General features: G+C 40.0%; 1 protein-coding gene across 4 annotated transcripts; it reads left to right on the forward strand.

The window, feature by feature from the left end:
- The first annotated feature begins 1,218 nt into the window (after positions 1-1,218).
- wls (Wnt ligand secretion mediator) lies at positions 1,219-20,000 on the forward strand. 4 transcript variants are annotated; one of them, XM_041055875.1, is made up of 13 exons: positions 1,219-1,468; positions 4,913-5,179; positions 9,047-9,171; positions 9,524-9,685; positions 9,796-9,932; positions 12,914-13,082; positions 13,917-14,036; positions 15,797-15,894; positions 16,056-16,119; positions 17,282-17,425; positions 17,572-17,655; positions 17,758-17,911; positions 18,871-20,000. In XM_041055875.1, exons 1-13 carry the CDS (start codon positions 1,363-1,365, stop codon positions 18,978-18,980), a joined length of 1,740 nt encoding a protein of 579 aa, XP_040911809.1. In that variant the 5' UTR covers positions 1,219-1,362; the 3' UTR covers positions 18,981-20,000. The 4 variants fall into 4 exon arrangements, with proteins under 4 accessions (XP_040911809.1, XP_040911808.1, XP_040911811.1 ...); XM_041055874.1 differs by having other exon boundaries at positions 1,220-1,468; positions 17,758-17,926; positions 18,871-19,999; XM_041055877.1 differs by lacking the exon at positions 13,917-14,036 and having other exon boundaries at positions 1,220-1,468; positions 18,871-19,999.
- Positions 20,001-20,329: the final 329 nt, after the last annotated feature.

The raw sequence follows: 20,329 nt of genomic DNA on the forward strand, positions 1-20,329 counted from the left end.
CACCACCAGCATTTATAATTTGAGTCAAACCGACAGACAGCTTATCATCCGGTTCTCACTGAGGTTTTCTCTCTCCTCCGTCTCTCAGGAAGAGAGAATGGGATCTTGTTGCAGCTCGCAGCATCTGTCTAAGTAGGAAGAAGACATGAAAGCTCACTTCACAGCTGTGCTGTCCTTCAGGATGTGCTGAAAACACAGCAGCCAGCATTACAAACAGGACAGTGAGATACTGAAATTTGCTCCTTAAATCTATGCATGAGTCCTAACTCAGTGGAAAGTTGGACCAATCCTGTGAGTGAATGAAAGAACAATTTCAGTGTGAGCAGATGTCCAAACAGAACATTTTAATTACTTTCTTTAAGTAATTTTTAAAAAATGTGTGTCTATGCTTACCTACTTCACAGGCCACCAAAGGTCTTAATGCAATGAAAAACACTTTAAGGAAACCAGAAGATTCAAACTTACCATGTATGGTGGGACTTTAGGGAGGAAACATCCATCCAAAGATGCCATTCTGTTTAAAATTTTAGGTTTTAACAAAATAAAGAGGGGTGGGATGTGTCTGATCTTACAGTTTCCTCAAGATAACAATATGGTAAGCAGAACAAACTATTTAAAGAAAATTACGACTAGGTTACTTTGCACATCTCCATCATCGCCACATTTTTCACCTGTGGTAAGAAAAATAAGATTATGATCCCATATCAGATCACAGGGACAGATGGATGTGAGACTTATGTCAATTTTAAATCACTGAATTACTGTAAAGCATTTTTTTCCTTTTCTTTCTTTCTTTCTTTTCTTTTTTTTTTTTTTTTTTTACATTATATCATGTAAGAAACTCAAGACTGAATAATACTGTGAAATTTTGTTCTAAGTTTGCAGATGACACGAACATTAAATGCAGCAGTCATACCTATTTCCAACGTGGATTAAGAATAGATTTTGAAGGACAATGTGTTGACGGTTATTGAGCACCAAAACATGAGATGGGACCTCTAAAACCTCCCTTTAAATAGCCCTGCAGGCTATACCCGCAAACAGGGGCGCTATTACAGGCATTCAATGACACGGTAACCTGCATTACCAGCCTCTATTGCAATGCGGTGGCGCTCCACAGATTTTCCCCCCGGTCTGGTGTTGGCTGTTCGGGGATAAAGCTGAGTGCTATTCGGTCATGTGATTCCTGTTTTTTTTTTTTTTCCCTCCTCCTTCGAAGTTGAAAGGCAGGAGCAGAGCGGTGGAGGGGGCCCAGCTTGCCTTCCTGCTGGTCGTTGATGCAGCGTTTTCGTCCCTTTTCCAACACATTATTGTTTGTTTCTCGCTCGGTGTGATATTTTGACTCCAGACCTGTGCTTCGCGATGGCGGGGGCTATCATTGAAAATATGAGCACCAAAAAGTTGGTGATAGTGGGAGTTATTTTGCTTTTGTTTCAGGCGTTTACCTTCATGGTCGGCGGTTTAATTGGTAAGTTTTCCATCTCTTTATCCTTGACTTTTATCCTTTATTTAGCTAACGTTTGTCCTCGCGCTCGCGTGCCTGTTGAAATTTAAACGTTAATGTCTGTGAACGTGTAAAAGCACAAAGTTTTTTTTTTTCTTGGGCTGTTCGTTACATGCCTTCATACCAACGTTAAAAAAATGTTTTCGTAGGAAAGAAAAAGACGGTAAGCGCTAACTTTTAGCTGTGTTTTGTGTACCTGGGCTTCACCGAGCCGTGCGCAAACAATGCGGTGCCTTGAAACAGTCGCTCTGACACCGTGCACCTCGGCTAAATCACTGCTTTAGATCAAGGTGTTCGCTGCCTGCATGCCACGACCGCTCTCTTCGTTTCTTTGACTAAAAATAACCCAGGACACCACTATTTGTGGGTTAATGTCTGATTTTCCAACGCAGGAATGCTCTGAAATACACCCAAGCTTTTGTGTTTTTTTTTATTTTTCTAACTTCTTTGATCCAAACTCGAATGTTCTTGTCCCCCTTTCTCTCCTCGTACTTCCCCTTCCCCCTCCTCCCACATATAATGTCTGTCTGCTGTGTGGGGCCCCAGGCAGCATCTCTACCTTCCTTTCACTCCTTCCTCTCCCCCTGTGTGTCTCCCCTTCTCCCCAAATCCCTTTTGCCTGGCAGGCAGCGCATTCATGTTCCCTCCTCTTCCCCCCCTTAGTTTTTCATTTGCATCTAGACAGACAGTGGTGCACAAAAAACACACAAGTGCACGCAGCTGTCAAAGTTGCATTTTGCCTTGAGGACTGTATTGGAGTTGCTGTCAAGTTTCTTCAAATCCACCCACTCGCTCCCTCTCTCTCTCTCTCTCACACACACACACACACAGACACACACACACATATGCACGCAGTTAATAGAAGTTGAGTCCTTGTGAAAGATGCCTATCTTTCTTATGGGCTGAATCTGGAAACCATTCACATCCCCAAAACACCAGTCCGTCTCCCTGTGTCCTTGCAGTCACTCTCACTCGCTACATGGCTGGTGATAAATTAGCTTATTTGGTTCGTTCCTGGCTGAGATGGTTTTAATGAAGCCAGATTCCTTTGTGTTTGCTCGGTGGCCGGGGGCGGCAGGGGTAATTGAGTAGAAAGGGGTTTTTCTCCCCTTGTTTCCCGACAAACCCGGGGACACGGCATGGGGTCAGCGGGCTGAGGGGATGGCCATTATTCTGGACACACTGGGATGGAGACTGGAGGAGCCGGTGTGCTGCTGGATTCACGGGGTCACTAGATAATTGAACTGCAAGGGGTTCCAAATAACTGGGTTTAATTCAGTTTGGTGTCTCTTCTTTGTCACCGTGTGTGTGTGTGTGTGTGTGTATGAGTGAGTTTTTATTATTATTTTTTACACAACTGTTAAGACCCACACTTGAAGGTTTCTTGAAGACAGCCCTCACTGGGTTTTATGGCTGTGGAGTGTGTGTAACCCAAAGGGTGTGTAAACTATTGGTGGTGTCCGCCCTTCAGCTCTCTGTTACGAGTGAACAGATGTGATTACAGGGACAGACAAGTAACACAGACCTTCTGTATAGGTACAAACTAGTCTTATTCATACCTTTTTATTGTTGCTTTCTTTTACAGTTTTCGTGCAGTTACAGTTCGCAAAATATCCAATTATTACTCCTCACCATCATGTACTTGCTTGAAGCACCATTGACAGTGATTACCGCGGAGTCTACTTAGATATGTCACTAATCTCTTTCATAAGCTGAATCTGAAAGGTCCAGGCTTTCGTGTTCATGTCTGTGAGTCAGTACTTCCCACCAGCACCCTCAACAGTGATTACAGCTTATGGAGTTTTCCTAGATACGTCACTAACAACTTGGCACAAACAGGGCTCGAGTATTTATCCCATTCTTTCTTGCAGATGGGCACAGATAAATTGGGAGCATCTGCGCATTTATCTTCAAGTCATTCCACAGAGTTCTACTGGTGTCCAAGGCTTTTCGGGCTACACAAGGACTTTCATATACTTGTTTTGACGACATTTCAGATCAAACAGTGTTTTGTAATGTTCTCTGAGATTTTGTAACACTTGCTTTTCCATCTCACTGATGTTCCTTCCTTTTTCCTTCCTCATTTTCGTGAGTTACTCACCTCTGCGAAGCATCAGGGTGGGTTCCATATTTTTTCAGTTCCCTAATCTTACAAACAGCAGCAACAGCATTTTCTAAATTAGTAGTACCAATACCTTTGCTTTAGGTCTGCAATGAATAATGACATACTGAAATTCCTTATTTTGTCTAATTAACAGTTTAAAACCCTGAGAGGTATTATTTAATATACTTTATTTGCCATCATATGACTAAGAAAAACAGCAAATTGTTAATTTTGAGACTTTGCTTTAGATGACTCTGATTGACAGCCCTGCAATTTATGGAGGAGTTTCTTCTTTGACATGTGGTCTTTTGGAACTGGCACAAAAAACATAAATTTCACTCCAATGTCCAGTCAGTTAAATTGCCTGCAGCACATTCAGATGACTGTGTAAACTCAATTTGAAGATTTAGGCACCACAACCATTAAAATAACTTGTTTAAAAATGTAACTGAGAATATGAACTGACTACATGGATTTTTGTGTTTGTCATTTCCAAATCTTACTGACTCTGCTGTGAATTGTGGTTCTAACACCACACAATTCAAATAACAGTTAAGTGGCTTAAATACTCTGAAGCCAGTGTAGGTTTTGTTTAATATATGGCTGGTTTTCCTCTTGAAGTCTTGATCCCATTTAGTCCGTTTTACTTGATATCAGAAAATAAGTTTTAAATCTCCGGCCACAGATAATCTAACTGGCTAACTGAACATGCTGATTGTCTGACATCATCTCCCCTACAGGATGTTTAAAAAAAAAAAAAAAAAAAAGAAACATCTTTGTGCCTTAAGGCTACAACTCAACTATCAAACTTCTCACTGATGTTGTTCACACCAGCTTTTACAACGGGCAACCAAAGTTCTTTTCCCAAGCACTCCTCAAATCCTCTGAGTAGAGACTACTAACACAGTCTTGTCAAGCTCATGAATCTCAATGCGTAAACAGTGTAATTGGTGCCTGAGAGCTTTCGGGAATTTTCCCTCCCCATCATTTCAGTGAGAGAGAGCCTTGCTACCAGGCATTTTCTAAACAGTGTTAAAAGTAATTGCCAAAGTGTTTGGACTGGATTTGGCTTTAACCCAACCTGTTGACTGTTCCTAATGGTTGCTAAGATATTAATATTGTCCATGCACAGTTTAATCCACCGTGCTCAAGTTTTATTTATTGATTTTTGTATTCAAACCTTTTGTGTGATTTATTAGTTTGGGGGGGAAATTTGGCTTGGCAGGACCTTGAAACACTTCACTGCAGTATTTCAGTATGACACCTGGCCTAACATTTCTCCCTCTTTGTATTTGTCTCCCTAGCTCCCAGCCCCACCACAGCGATCCACTACATGGCCACCAAGTGTGTGGACACAGGCAAGCAGGAAACAAAATGGTTCATGCCTTGGGGCCCTGACCAATGCATGAAGATCAAGAACTTTGACGAGGCCATGGCCAAGAAGATTGAAGCCAACAACATTGTATTTGCTGTTCACATTCCTCTGCCTAACAAGGAGATGAGCCCCTGGTTCCAGTTTATGTTGGTCATCCTGCAGTTCGACATTGCCTTTAAGATGTACAACCAGATAGGTAAGAACCAGGTCTTTCTTATGGGTTAAAAAAAAAAAAAAAAAAAAGGTAAAGACAAATGGCTCACGTTTCTCCTCCAGGACAAGGTTTTCAAGGTGTAGGAGAGGACTGAAACCCAATGTCCACATGCTTGTAAGAGGCCATGCACGCCTTACATGGGAATCTTAACAGAACCAAAAGCCATTTAAGTGATAATAATTACTTGGTTAATTGTATTCAACGTTTAGGTACACAACAATACTTTACAAATTCCTGTTCTTCATTTGCCACATTTTTTCAGTGTCTTGAGTTTTTTCCTCAGTTGTGTCAATATTTTGTCGCTCTGTTATTTCTTAGTTTCACAATCTGAGAGCAAATATTTGCAGAGGCTCAATGAGACCAAGCTAACCTCTGAAATAGTCACATCCTTTTTCACGTAGAATTTATTATGTCTCTTATATTGTGTTCCCTACACAATGTCCTCATAGTTATCTTGTGTTCTCATTTCAGTTTGTTACACTTGAGGAATCCACAGGAGAGTGTCTTTGTCAGTAGATTGTATTTCTGTGACACTGAAAGGCAGCAAACAATGATAGATGTCCTGCTGTTTGTTCACTATAGCGGCTAACCCCTTAGGGGTTTTTGTAGACGGGCTAGTCAGACACCCTTTAGACAGGTATAAAGAGAGAGGAGAGAGGTAATCTGTTTCATAGTTGGCTGGCTCGGAGCAATGCAGTGTCCTATAATCCATTCTTGAGACCCACAACCAAATGATTTACATACTCTGCATATGAGATCATTCCAGATTAGTGGGTTTCAGTTTTCAAAATGTATGTGATTTCCCCCTTCCTCCTCTTTTATAGTCAGGATAGATTACAGTTATCATTTATGATTGGTACAGTCAAATCTCCTTATGTTTGCATTTCACTAATAACATCAGCATATGTTTGCTACATCTTATCCCACTTTTAGAGTATTCAGATAGCAGTAATTGTACATGAGGCGATAAAAATATAAAAATGCCACATAAATAATGTCATATTAAAAAGAAATTTTCATCCGAAACACCTCATATTCATTGTGTAAATAATTTTCTTTGGCAATGGCACTGTGCCTTTTCTAATATGTGTCCTCACCTTTCTAATCACTGAAACCTTTTCAGTTTTAGTGATTATTAAAGCTTTGAGCCCTACATAAGTAAATTTAGTCTACCTACCTCTATCTCTACCCAGTGTCACACAACACTCTTGTAAGTGTTATCAGTGGATAAACAGTGCTGCGGCTTCTTGGCATAGTGTCTGAATGAGAGGAAAGGGACAAGGGACAACCTGTATCTTGTAGAAGACGGGGTTTGGTATCCTGGCGGTGTGCTTGGGATCTTGAAAGGAAGGATTATAGGGGATGATGAGAAAGTTTAAGAAGTGACTGGATCACCAGGAAAGCCTGGGAAAGAGGTTTTGACTCTAACATCTTTCTTTTTAAGTCTTAGAATGTATAGCTATATATGTCAACTTGAGCTTCATAACAACCTCTGATGTGCAAGTCATGTGTACACTGACAAATGCTTGTAAACCTCGATACACATCCACCTTAGGCCAATTTGTAATTAACAGAAAAGTAAGAGGTAATTGTAATAATGCAGGGAACAAAGAGTTTTAGATTTTGTCGTGGTCTGGCTTGTCTGAACAGTCATTATACAATGGCGGCCTAGTCATCATCATCATTTGCCGGCTTGCATTCTTGGCCTCTGTGAAAATCTGTTAGGGGGCTGTGGGTTGTTTACTGCCTGGCTGCCAGACAGACGAGTCGCTGATTCACCCTGGACCTTCTGCCAGATGCTGCAAACTCATTTTGATCTTTATGAGCGACAGGAGGTGCTGCGAGAACAAGTTCATATAGCAGAAGTGGGATTCCCACTTCAAAATTTGATTTTTTGACTATTTTGATATTCTTCACGGACATCCAGCTTTCACCTTGAGTTTAGTTTTCCTTCATCACTGCCCTTTCTGTATTCTCCTGAGACAAAGTGGCAAGGCTAGAAAGAAAAAAAAAAAAAGGTAACCACCAACATATTATAGCATATCTCAGAACATAACAGTGTTTCTCTTTCATTTCATTTTAAACCACAATTAAGTTCATACTGATTTGTTTAATGCTAAATGAGATCCAGCAGTATGTTACAAGACCTTAAAACTACTATTAACATCCATATTTAGCAGGAGAGTGTAAAGGAGCAACCATGTTATGGTTGGATTCTTGTGCTAAAATACTCAGATTCATTAAGCTGTAAGACAAAAAAGAAACAAACAGTTTTTTAATGCAGTTTACAAAACATTCTTGTCATTTAGCAAAATGCCGGAACTGTTTTCTGTCTCGCAAAACGTTTGTATTTTACTTCTTTAAATATAATGACATGTTTAACTCATTCATCAAGATTGTTAAGATTTGAAAAATACTTTAAGATTGAATAAAACACAAACAAACTTCAATCACAAAAATAATCAGGCCAATTAACAAAATGGTGTCAGGTCTTCTGTCTAAATGCTGACCAGAGCACTTGCTGAGCCAGAGCTGGGTGGGTTCTGTTCTACAGCTGTGTGACAAATGAATACAAGGCAGTCTCTTCCTTGACTACCTTATCTGTGTAACAATGTTCATCCAATACAAGCTTTGCCTGTATTATACTACTCCACCCATCGCACTCCACCTCAGCACCAAGCACCCATTGGCCGGGGTCCAGCAATAACACAGCTGTTGAGGAGGCTTAGTTTCCGTGGCGATGGCCGCTGGACTGAAGTGGAATGTTTGCATGAAGTGAGCTGACATTCAAGGGCGTCTGGCTCAACCAATGGCAGAGGGGAGGGCATTATAGAGACAGTCGGCTGCCAGTTCTCATCTGGCTCCCTCTTCCCCTGCCTCTCCTTTTTTTTTTTTTTTTTTTCCCTTTCTCACAGCACAGGCCACTGGGTTTCTTTCTCTTCATTCCAGCTTGTTTCATAACGGCACAAGAGGCACTCTGAAGGGCTGGAGGAGAGAACACTTGGCTTTGTAATGTGATCTAAAGATGCAGTTTTAATAGCTTTGCTTTGGATGTTTTTGTTGGTTTCGCCAAGCTGGGCTGTTGGAGGCCAGCTCAAGGTCTTGTTGAAGTTTATGTCAAGTAGGAAGTAACCTAGATTTGGGCCACCATGGAGAGCACACTGAATCACAGACTATGTTTATAAGCAGAGAAATAATCCTATTAATCTGGCAGTTTCAGACTCATTCCAGGTGACAGTACCACATATTAACACTGAAATGATTTGACCTTGTTTAAACATGTTTGTTTTAGAATGAACCAACCAAAGCCAGTCCAGATGAAAATACAGCCTTCTAAATGAACAGAATGATCCTTGTAATAGACATTAGTTAGAGTCACAGCCATTAAGCTAAGATTCTCAATTATTTCCATCCCTTTCTTTACAATGTCTCTGGAATACATTAGTGTGTGAAATACTAGCATGTTACTTGAAAATGAATGGCACATTTGCAGATTGTTGTGGGGAATGTCTCCATGTCAGTACTAGCAGTGCAGTCACTTTGCTGGTCTGATAGTGAAAAGGGCATGGCTACCTGTCATCAGGACTTAATTTTATCCTTTCACAGGGATAATAGCAACCAGCAGAGCTGGGCAGTGATTAGGTTTAACGCACATCAAAATACAGATGAATGGAAATTATTTTATTATTATTCAAAGCCTTTTCTCTTTTTTCTTTGAAAACAGAAATTCTGAATGGTTTGTGAATATATTTATTTGATATATGAATCTTCAAACTCTTTAACAACAACTAAATACCAAATGGTTATATTTATCTGAGAGTAAATTACTTTATTAATTCTTGTTTCCAGAGGATGGAGCGATGGTCACCATTGACGTGGGTCTGGCCTACAGAGACGACACAGTCAGTGAGTGGACGGAGATGGCTCACTCTTTGGAACAGAGGAAACTCAGCTGCAACTTTACCACTTCCAAGGTGGGGAAATGACATCCTCTGTACTTCACCATTATGCCTTTTTAATATACCAAAAAGATTACTCAATTGACCTGGAATATTTTAGTAATTTAATTTCAACATTGTATGGGTCCACACTTTGATATTACAGCACTCATATTACCTATTATATGTATTTCCTCTGAGTGGATAAAAATGCTATTGTAGAAATCATAAATGAAAATAATTCATGTTGTTTTGAAGATTTAAATTTAGATTTAAATATCCATAGCTTTATGGTGCTGTTTAATGTTATTGAAGGAATTTGAAGGAGCAGTTGTCTTCAGATGAATGTGTTTTAAACCGATATGATGTGTTGCTGTGTGTTTTCCAGACCCATGAGAATGAGGGACGTTACTATGAGTGTGACCTGCTGCCCTTCATGGAGGTTGGCAGCGTGTCCCATAAGTACTATCTACTCAACATCCGCTTGCCTGTCAACGAGCGCAAGAAGGTCAACGTGGGGATCGGCGAAATCAAAGACATTCGTCTTGTTGTAAGTTTTTCATCGTGACCTGTCTGTTTGAGGCCTTTTGGCACACTGCTTAAAGTTAATCCACACAGTCGAGAGGTCCTCACACTGATGTTGTTTGTTTCTCCCCCAAGAGCATCCACCAGAACGGAGGCTTCACAAAGGTTTGGTTTGCCATGAAGACGTTCCTCACACCCAGCATCCTCATCATCATGATCTGGTATTGGAGACGCATCACCCTCATGAGTAGACCTCCTGTGCTGCTTGAGAAGTAAGGCTGCTCCCTCATTATCAGTGTCACGCTGGTGTTCTGTGTTCACCGCGACATTGTAAAGACCATTTTTCTTATTCTTAAATTATTTAATCTTTGCCACCGTATTTCCAGTTGATCATCTCAAGATGAACAACACCTAAGAGTAGAACTCGGTTTTATTTTGATGTGTGTTTATTGGTAATAAAGGATAAATCACTCTTATTTTGAGGAAATACAGCCAGGACCTACGTTAATAGTTTTATCATAAGCCACAGGCTCTGCATCTACTGGCTAAAGGCACATATTAACAATGAATGAAATGTACAAGTAGGTCACGCTAACTCTGCAGTGAAGGTCACTGAGATCAGTCAGCATTGTTCATCAAGCTTCTCTGGAGGAACGTCTGATGAGGTGTTACACAGTTAGTAAGGTGGTGTAAGCAAACATCTATGAAAAATATACAACAGGTGACTTAGTTTCTGATTTCTAAGAAAAGGAACAGAAAAGGAAGCTGAAGAGCAGCAGAAATGCTGCTTCTTGGTCACTTTCCTCTGGGGGCTTTCTAAAATATTAGAAAATAAGATTCAAAACATCAGATATTTGTGTTCATTTCTTAACCAAACTTTGGAAACTCAAACCCACAAACGTTAGAGCAACAAATACAGGTAGTTCTGCTTGAAGCAGATAGTTTGAATTCTATGCCGTGGAAAGTTGAAGCCATGCTCAGAGCCCAGTGTTTGTCTAACCCCCTGCCGTGCTGGGAAGACAGATCAGTAAGAGGCAGCGTTCTGCACCACAGGAAGTGCCTGGCGAAGCGTGAAACACGTTACAAAATCTGCAAGCTAGCACTCAGCTGACACATGCTGCACACACACAGTCAGGACATGCACACCAGCTAGCAAGATACCACATGCACAAAAAGGCACACACACATCCAGTTTCTCTCTGCTTCCCTCTATCTTTTCTGGCTCAAGGCTCTTATTCCCAAATGACCACCATGCTTTCAGGAAGTGCGACTCGTACCCTATTTGTGGACAGCGGATGATTTTTTCATGCTGTAAAAGCTTTACCAGAGTCTCCTGTCATGCTTGTCCACAGAGGTGTCACAATGGTAAACCTCAGACTTCTTATAAACTTAGAGGACAGATGTGAGTGGGCATTCTTAGTGTGGAAAATGATATAATTCATGATGATATAATTCATAAAGTGAGTTTTTACACTAAAACATCCATTTTGTGATATTAGAAACTTCTCTTTAAATTTGTAAAATTCAAAATGTTCTGTGCTCAGCAAAAGCAGAGATACAGACACTGTGGCTTGTTATAGCAGGAACAGCATAGATGGGATTATTAACATTAACAGTTCAGTTATGTGTGCCACTGAGTTAGCGTTCACAGCACCAGGTCACAGGAACTGTCTCACTCAAGTGGAACTCAGACTTAGCTGATGTTGTTAGTTACACCTGTGCATTTACTGCTATTACATGTCAAAATGAAAAATGTCTTTTTAGGACCTTTACCACATTAATTTAGCAGATTTTCTTGTCAAGCCTTTTGTCTGTTTCTGTGCACACACGTTCACATAGATAGATCACGGCCTCAGCTCTCCTGTGTGTTGGTAGTGTTCAGGGCACATTCCCTGCATACCACTCAATTGTGGTTTCAGAGTATTTGCTCCGTAGAACATTGCTGGCGAACTGTCTGGAGTGGAACTGCTTAGAACTTGTATTACTTTACTTCTGTTTCCCACAGCCTTTGCATAAACGGTTTGTACCCACATGTTTTTAAGGTCACCTTTATCTGCCCCCCAACACACACACTCTGTAGCTCTGTTTTGCCCTCTCAACTGACTATTTACGGTCGTCCTTTCATCTACTGGCGGCATGCAGGAACCTGCTGCAGTTGCTTGGAAGACGAGCTCCACTCTGTCTGTCTGTAGGCTGATTGTTCTTAACCCTTTCATGCATAGTGGTCACTACAGTGGACAGCTATTCAAAAGCTGTTCTCTTGTATATGCATGGGCTTTATTGTTATAGTTTCATATCAGCCAACATGGTGGATGCTTGTGCACCAAAGCAAAAAATGCCAACAGATGCCATGATGCTTCATGCACACGAAAAATAAGTATGTCTGCATGCAGTGTCTTGTGTGCTGGATGCTTTGCCAATTGCCATACAAGATGGATGGGAAGTGGAGATGAGCAGGACATTATTATGTGAGAGGATAATATCAAATCAGAGGGGAGACAGAGCATTTGTACACCTCTCAGACAATGTTGTGAGAAAACATCAAATTAGTAGCATTAAAAATGTTTTTATATGATCGTTTTCACGCAGAATGGACATGTTTGTAACTCCACGACAAAAAGGTTCATAAACAAAATTTCAATTGTATTATTTTTTTTTTCATGCCTAAAGTGGGATAAAAACACTGGAAGAAAATCATAACTGAGGTGTTCATAATTCATGCATGAAAGGGTTAATTCATTCACCCTTAGTTTCTCTCTAAATGTCTGGATTTTAAGGTTGATGGAGGTTTGCTGTAATAATGAGGCTACTTGGAAAGGTAGTGAACTGTGTAGAATTGGATAGGTCAGTGAGGACGTGCTGTTCTTGTAGCTGTATGCATATTTTAATCAATAATATCTAACAAGCCTTCTTCGGCCTGTGTTGATGTTGCCTTTCTGTAAAATATTGATTGTGGCTTGGTAAAAGTCGTAGTATAGATTCAGGTGTGAGGTTTTCAGTTAAAGTGAACCTATTTTTTTGTATTGCAAAAAAAAAAAAAAAGAAATTTTCCTCGTCAGGCTTTAGAGTCACCCATATAAAATATAACACATTCAGTATCAACAAGCATCAATAGATATATTTAAACACTTGTGTGGTCAGTATTTATGATTGAAAAAATTGATATGAAAAATTGAACAACCCTACTTCCATCAGCTGCTGTTGACACCTTTATATCAAGATGTATAGATAAAGGCTCTTTCTGCTCCTTCAGGGTAATCTTTGCTCTGGGCATCTCAATGACCTTTATCAACATCCCAGTGGAGTGGTTTTCTATCGGCTTCAACTGGACCTGGATGCTGCTTTTCGGAGACATCAGGCAGGGCATCTTCTACTCCATGCTGCTCTCCTTCTGGATCATCTTCTGTGGGGAGCACCTCATGGTACTGTACCCAGCACCTTGCAAATGTTTGGCATGTTTGATGTTTTTCTCACTGACCTGCAAGCTTGCTCAGCGCTTGTGCATCTTTTCCTCTTGCTTAATCCAGGTTAATGTAAAAACGTGTCGTGCACTACCAGCTTTCAGTAAGACTTGATCAAGCTGTCCCCTGAGAGCTTTATATTCATCTTGAAGCCTTGAAACTTATTCATGGGTTGGATGGATTGCCATACAGTATACCAATATTGCCTGTGTCAATTTTGTGTGTGTATTTAATATGTCACAACTTTACAACCGTCAGAAATTACTCTACAAAACATAAAATAGAGTGCTTTGTTGGGATGAGGGTGTGTATATTTGCAGAAACATTTTACATCTCCATACTCGTCAGTCTGCAAACTGTGCATCTTCAGCTAATCAATCAAATGACATCCAGAGTGCCTTAAAAAGTATTTCGCTCTCCCCTTGGACTTTTAAAAAAATGTTTTATTGATTTGAGTGGATGTAAAAAGAGACTCTTGATAGCAGCAAAGGAGAGAGCCATAAACAGAAAACTTGAGAATATGCGAATGTGTCCAGGTGAACTTGGCTTATATGCCAAGTTATTAGTTGTATTTATTTGTTAGGCAGGCTGATTTCAGTGATACAATTCCACATTTGTTAAGCAAAACCTCTTCGTGTCTGTGCCTTTTGCAACTCTTTCTACACTCTAATACATGCTGTCCTGCATTGATTCATTTGTCTGTCAAACCGAATGAGTTAATGTTTAAAAAAAACATAAAAGACAAAAAAAAATTAAGTTAGGTGTTTTGCTCATCTTGCTGTCATTTTTGTCTAGGATACTCAGTTCTTTACAACATGGGGTCTGGGCAGTGGACAAGTGAAGATGTGCGAGAGCTGTGTACCAGCCACCAAAATCTTCCCTGAACCTGGCCTTCATTGCACAAATAACTCGCAGGTCATTTTCATGTGACGTCTGTAGTTTGGCGTGGATTGGGGCAGTCGTGGAGATGGACAGACTTTTTTTTTTATTTTTTATAATGAACAGGAAAACCATCAAGTTAGCGACCTCTGCAATGAGCGCCATGTCTGCCTCACACAGGATTATAGTCTTTTTTTTTTTTTTTTTTTAAACATTTGACATTGCATCTCAACCTCAAGCCAACTGCCTTGACTAGCAATGTGTTCCTTATATTATCTAGTCTTAACCTGGTTTCTTATTCTACTTGGCACACGTTCTCAGATAAACATCTGTGTATGACTCATTGTACACTCTGTGTACAGTGTTTGCGGCACCTGATGTTTCATCACACAGTCTTTGAATATGTAGTGGTTGCATTGAAATGTAGTTTTTGAGGCAGTTGCGCATGACATCCATTCATTCAAATTTCTCTCTTCACCTTCTCATACAATGGAGAGACAGGATTTTCTTTCCCAAATTGTTTTCAAACAGGTTTTCTGTTCTTATTAATAGAAGGGAATAACGTAGCTTAAAATTCCCTAGCTGGATTTGAAATGGATATATTATGGCTATATGATAAGTCTTCTGCTGATTTTCCAGGATGCCTCAGGTGTGTACATTTCTGTCCAGACTACCTGCCTTATATATTGCACCAGGACTCCAGCTTTTGTATCAGGACAAAAGGCCGTAGTCTTAGTCTCTTCTGCACTACAGTATCTAGTTTCTAATCTTTTACAGAGAACAAGGGATTCAGTAACTGACTGGACGAGTTGTTGGCAAATAAACCAGACTAGTGTCATGTTATAGTGTCTAGAGTATAAACCTCCAATTGAACTTTGTCATGTTTTCAGTTTACAACTCTGAATCACTGTAATTAGGGGATTTTGACACTCATCAATCCAAAGATAAACAGATTGATCTAATACACGTTTCATAACAGATAAGTATTCCAGTCAATATTTAGTTGGCTGTACCACTTTCCCCTCTTTGTCTGTGTTAAACTTGATTAGTCAGGTTGTATAGGGTGACCAGCACACTCCTGCCACAGGCTCTGGATTTCACTGAGATCACTGAGAATAGAGATAGAGAAAACAGAATACCTGAACAATCAGTTTATTTCTTGTGTCACTTTGCCATTATCTCAGTGATCAGTGTAAAAGAAAAATACTAAGGATTTTTACATCTGCTCTGATGGAAGATTTTACAACAGTAAAACATGAAAAAGTCCAAGGGGCTGAATATTTTCATGAGCACTGAACATTTTAATGGTTTTTTTTGGAGCTAACAAGTATCAGCTCTGAAGAACAGGGCACAGATGTAGACTCTTGGTTAAAAGTTGTATTTACTTTCATGTTTTCAGTGCTACTTGGCTCATCGGCTGTGCCAAGTTATAAACGTTTATAAAGGTTTGCGCACTCTGGTCTTAACCACATTTAATCTCAAAACGCAGAATATCCAATCTCAGTAATATCTGGACCAGTTCAAGAGCGTTACCAGTATAGAAACGGGATATTAAATCAGTTCCTCCAAGGTTTTCCTAACTTGTGATGGTTTAATGGATGCATCTCTGAATCATCAATCATTCAGCCTGGTGTACTCAGTTAACTTATGTGACCTTGAAATTTGAATGGCTTTGATAAAGAAAGATTTTTGTTTATAATGGAGTGATCTGTGAATTATGATACAGTATATCAGTGTACAGTGTACTGATATATACATCTTGAAGTGTGTTTTGTCCTTTGGTCCTGTGCTCTCAGGACCAGACGGAGAGGAACCGTTTCTCAGTCTACTGGAAACAGGTTGGACCCATCGTCTTTGGCTCCTTCTGCCTCTTCATCTTTGACATGTGTGAGAGGTGAGACCAAGATCCATTTCCTCATATTCAGATCAACAGAATTCCATTATGCAGTACATTAAAACAGTGAATCTCATTCTTAATCTCAGCCTACTGTAATAAAATGCTGTGATGCTCCAAAACAAAGTATAAAATGTAAAGGTGCTGTTTTGTTTCATCAGAGGTGTCCAGCTGACAAACCCCTTCTACAGCATCTGGGCATCTGATGTAGGAACTGAGCTGGCTGTATCCTTTTTGAACCGTATTTGACAACAGTAAGAGAAAAGGGGCACTTCATCAGCCCTGCAAACAGGTTGTCTGGTCAAATGTACATTCATCAGACAAACGTGATGCTTAGAAAAACCCTCTGGAAGTGTAAATGGCAAAATCATGTTTTTTTTTTCAGTTCAGGAGCCAGTAAATATATTTATGGTTGCTCCTCTGCTCCTATTGTTGGAACAGCTTGTGTGTCTTTACCTGTACTGTGCCAAATGCAGGACTTTTCTGTTTATTTGTGTCTTCTTTTTAAAGCACTGTTAAACATGACTCAATGCTCTGCTTCCAATTTTTGCCCTATTTAGGATTTCCTTCTTTCTTGGCTTTAGCATGAACTGCACTGATATGATGAGCAATAATTTAGTAATGCCATATGTAGAAGTATTGCCGAGGGTCTTGGGATGATGTGTTTATGTCTGTGTACCTGCTTGTTTGCTCTGCTTGGCAAGCTGAGAGATGCGAGATTCATTAGCACACCCTTTCAAAACACAACTGCCCGAAATCCCTCTTTTTTTCTTTCTTTCTTTTTTTTTTTTTTTTTACAGTATTTTCTGCCCCTTCTCCTCTTTTTCTCTGAGACTCATCAAAAGGAAAAGCCTGCTCAGTGTTCCTGACTTTCAGTGGTTCGACAAAGACATTTGGTACAGTGCCTATAACCACGGTCATCAAATCTTTATAAGGCCCATGGGTGACAAGTTTCTTCCGTGCCCTCTACTTCAGTAAGTCTGTTAAGGTTTATAAATGACCTTACAGAGCATTTCATGGCAGTTTTTTTTTTTTTTTTTTTTTTTTTTACAGATCTGTAGTTACTGAAGAACTGATGGAAGCATATATACAGGCCATTAAAAAGGTTACTTTATCAGTTTTGTAAATTAAAAATTGTGAAACCTTTATATCTGTTTTTTTTTTTTTCACTTATTAGTGAATCCTCCAGTTTATAATATAGGCTGTCTGTAACATCACATTCTGATCAAACCTACATACCAGTGCAAAAGTTCCTTTGGTTTAAAATGATGAAAGTGTATTTGTGGTCAAACAGTCCAGGTAACATATATGTCATACATATATGAACCACCACTCTGTTGGCAGACTGTTTTTAAGGAGAGTGTTTCCTTAACTGCTGTTGCTTCAGATGGCATTCATAATTGTGGCAGGGATTTGTGCCTGTCTCTACTTCCTCTTCCTCTGCTTCATGGTTTTTCAAGTCTTCCGCAATATCAGCGGTAAGAGGACGTCCCTGCCTGCCATGTCCAAAGCCAGACGCCTGCACTACGAGGTGTGTTTTTGTCCGTCACTCTTGTTTGTCTCTCCTGTGTGTTAATCATTACTCAAAAATGTCATGAAAGTGCAGTGTCATTGCTCTGCTGCATGTATTGTGTTTTTAATGAGCTTTCTTAACCCATTCCCTTTATCACCCTTTAGGGTCTGATTTTCAGGTTCAAGTTCCTTATGTTGGTCACTCTGACCTGTGCTGCCATGACTGTTATCTTCTTCATCATCAGTCAGGTGAACCTCATTCATAGCGTGATCAAGTTCTACCCTCCTCAGTAAGAATCACTTAGGTGATAATTAGTGACTTATTTTTATTTGTCTGTCATCTGTGTCCAGGTAAATGAGGGACACTGGCACTGGGGAGGGCACACAGTGCAGGTGAACAGCGCCTTCTTCACCGGTATCTACGGCATGTGGAACCTGTACGTCTTCGCAATCATGTTCCTCTACGCGCCATCTCACAAACGCTATGGAGGCGAGCAGTCAAGTGGTCAGTGCATCACTGGTAACTACATATTTCTACTAGCTGAGAATTGGTGCCCTGTCTTGATTCATAGTAGGTCGGGAGGAAGAAGTTAAGTCTTAAGCTTGACGAAGAACTGAACATACCAGAGATAATATAACAATAGATATAGTTAAAGAGTTTTTTGACATGTGATTCACTTTTGCAATGAAATGAAATGAAATGAAATGTTAAGGGATTAAATTAAATAAGTTAATGATTACAATTAGTTTGCATTACTTACTTCTAAGTGTTACATAATTAAACCCTAACTGTATTATCTTCTCATTGTATTAATTAAAGTTATTAAATTGGTTCAATTTCTCCCAGTGGCACTAAACTCATTCTGAGAGGGAGCAAGTGTCTGTCCTCTGCTGTAAAGCTGCCTATTCATCCAGAGTTTGTTTTTGGAAGGGGTGGGGGTGATTGAGAAGGACCCAGATTCCCAGGGGAAAGAAGGGTCTCTTTGGCCCGAGAGGGTGATTCTAATGGACACCAGGCTTCCTTCCAGACAGAATGGGAGGGAACAGTGAAGAGAGGGGGTGGGGTGGAGAGCAGGGAAGTAATGAAAACCATCCATCCATCTCCTGACGTCAGTGACTCGAGGAGAGAAAAAGAGGATTTGAAGTTCTGGAAGCTTTCCCTGAGCTGCGTCAACCAGTGTTATGGGAGGGGTGCCTCTCTCCAAGTTTCAGCCTCTCTGTGTTGATTTACTTTATCAGCTCTTGAGTTTCACTTCTGTTTTAAACAAGCTGAGTCGGTGAAAGTGTCTGTGTCGATGAAATTCAGCTCAACCAACCTGATATGCAGTAGATCATTGGCTGCCCTAATACAGATGGAAACAGCACAAACCCAAACAACAAAATATGTGCTCTTAAAATATTTTGAATTCACGTTATTTTACTGGTAATTTTGTTGTTGATGATATGCTGTGTTTGTTCGTGCAGAAGATGCTGGAGCGAACAGCGGAGAGGACATCCAGCTGACCACTACCATCACCCATGTGGATGGTCCCACTGAGATCTACAAGATGACTGGAAAAGAGGCCCAGGAATAGATTTCACTCTTTATTGATACTCCCTCTATAACCTACTGCTCCACTGATCCCCTCCCTCATATATATTTATCAGTATAATCAAAGGGGCTTTTTTCTTTACATTGCCTGGCCCTGGAACAGCATCAACAGTCCACGTTGCATGAACCTAGCTGTCCCACAGTTGCTTCCCTCTTCCCAGCACCAAACCCTCAGCTGTGTGACTTGTTACGTGCCACCCTCTTCCCAAACTCCCTATTGTATCTCTAAAGGCTGAATATTATCAACACTCCTATCAGTCCTTTTCATTTCATGGTGGATTTCTTTTTCTTACATTTCATACTTTATGTAAGCTTTGTTGTGTTAGTAATGCTTTTGACACAAAGTCAGGTACTGAAAAGCTGCTTTATAAAGATATTTGAGTGTAAAGAAAACTGTTTCTTGCTGGTCAGAGGTTGTGTTCTTGCAACAGTTGCATTCCTGTTTTCAAGTAAAGTGTGCTCAAACTCAGTCACTTAAAGACCTGAGCTTCTGACAAAGATGGACAGCAAAAGTTTGTGGATATTATTTAGCCACTCAGTTTGATTTTCTGCTTTATTACCTGTTATATTCTCAGTCAAGGCATTTACAGCCTGTCATGCATACATACTCTTCCATAGAAAGTAGATCATGTTGAGTACTGCTGTCAATCTTAGTCTTTCAAGTGGTGGAGTGTTTTTTTTTTTTAAATATATATATTGTTGGGGGAAATGTACAAACCACATAGCCACTTTGGGAAATGCATACTGTACGTTCATTATGTTACAATGTAGATATCTATTTTTTATAAAGTGCTTATTTTCAGCTTCACAAATATATGCATCAAGCTCTATCAGTGTTTTTGAAGTTGACAGTAGCCACAGACGGTTTTTAGTTTTTTTTTTTTTTGTTTTTGTTTTTGTTTGTTTTTTGCTTTCTACGCTAATTTAAATAAAAAAAACCCTTTTACTTTAATATCCTCCAGTGTTGTCGTAGTGTTTGCTCCCAATGATTGAGTCATGTATTTCATATATATAAGTGCTCATTTTTAATCTTATTTGCCTAATAAGAACACTTCTTGTGAGGGGTGTACTCAGCTGAAACCCCGTTTTTGTTTTTTAATTAAACTGAGCTTTGTGGGACGTAAATACTGTTTGCCTGAGTAGTATGTAGGAAGACTGCGCCTCAGCGAGGCTGATCGCAGAACAAACCCACTTTCACTTTTCTCAAATCCGTCAAGTTACCCAGAGAGAGCTTGCATGCGACAGGAAGTTACTTTTTTGTGCGTAGAGTCTGAGAGGGGTCCTTTGGGAAAAACGTGCATTTGTAATGCTTTATCAACAACTATTTTCTAC

Source organism: Toxotes jaculatrix, chromosome 14, assembly GCF_017976425.1.
Source record: "Toxotes jaculatrix isolate fToxJac2 chromosome 14, fToxJac2.pri, whole genome shotgun sequence".
Taxonomy (NCBI): Eukaryota; Metazoa; Chordata; class Actinopteri; family Toxotidae; genus Toxotes; species Toxotes jaculatrix.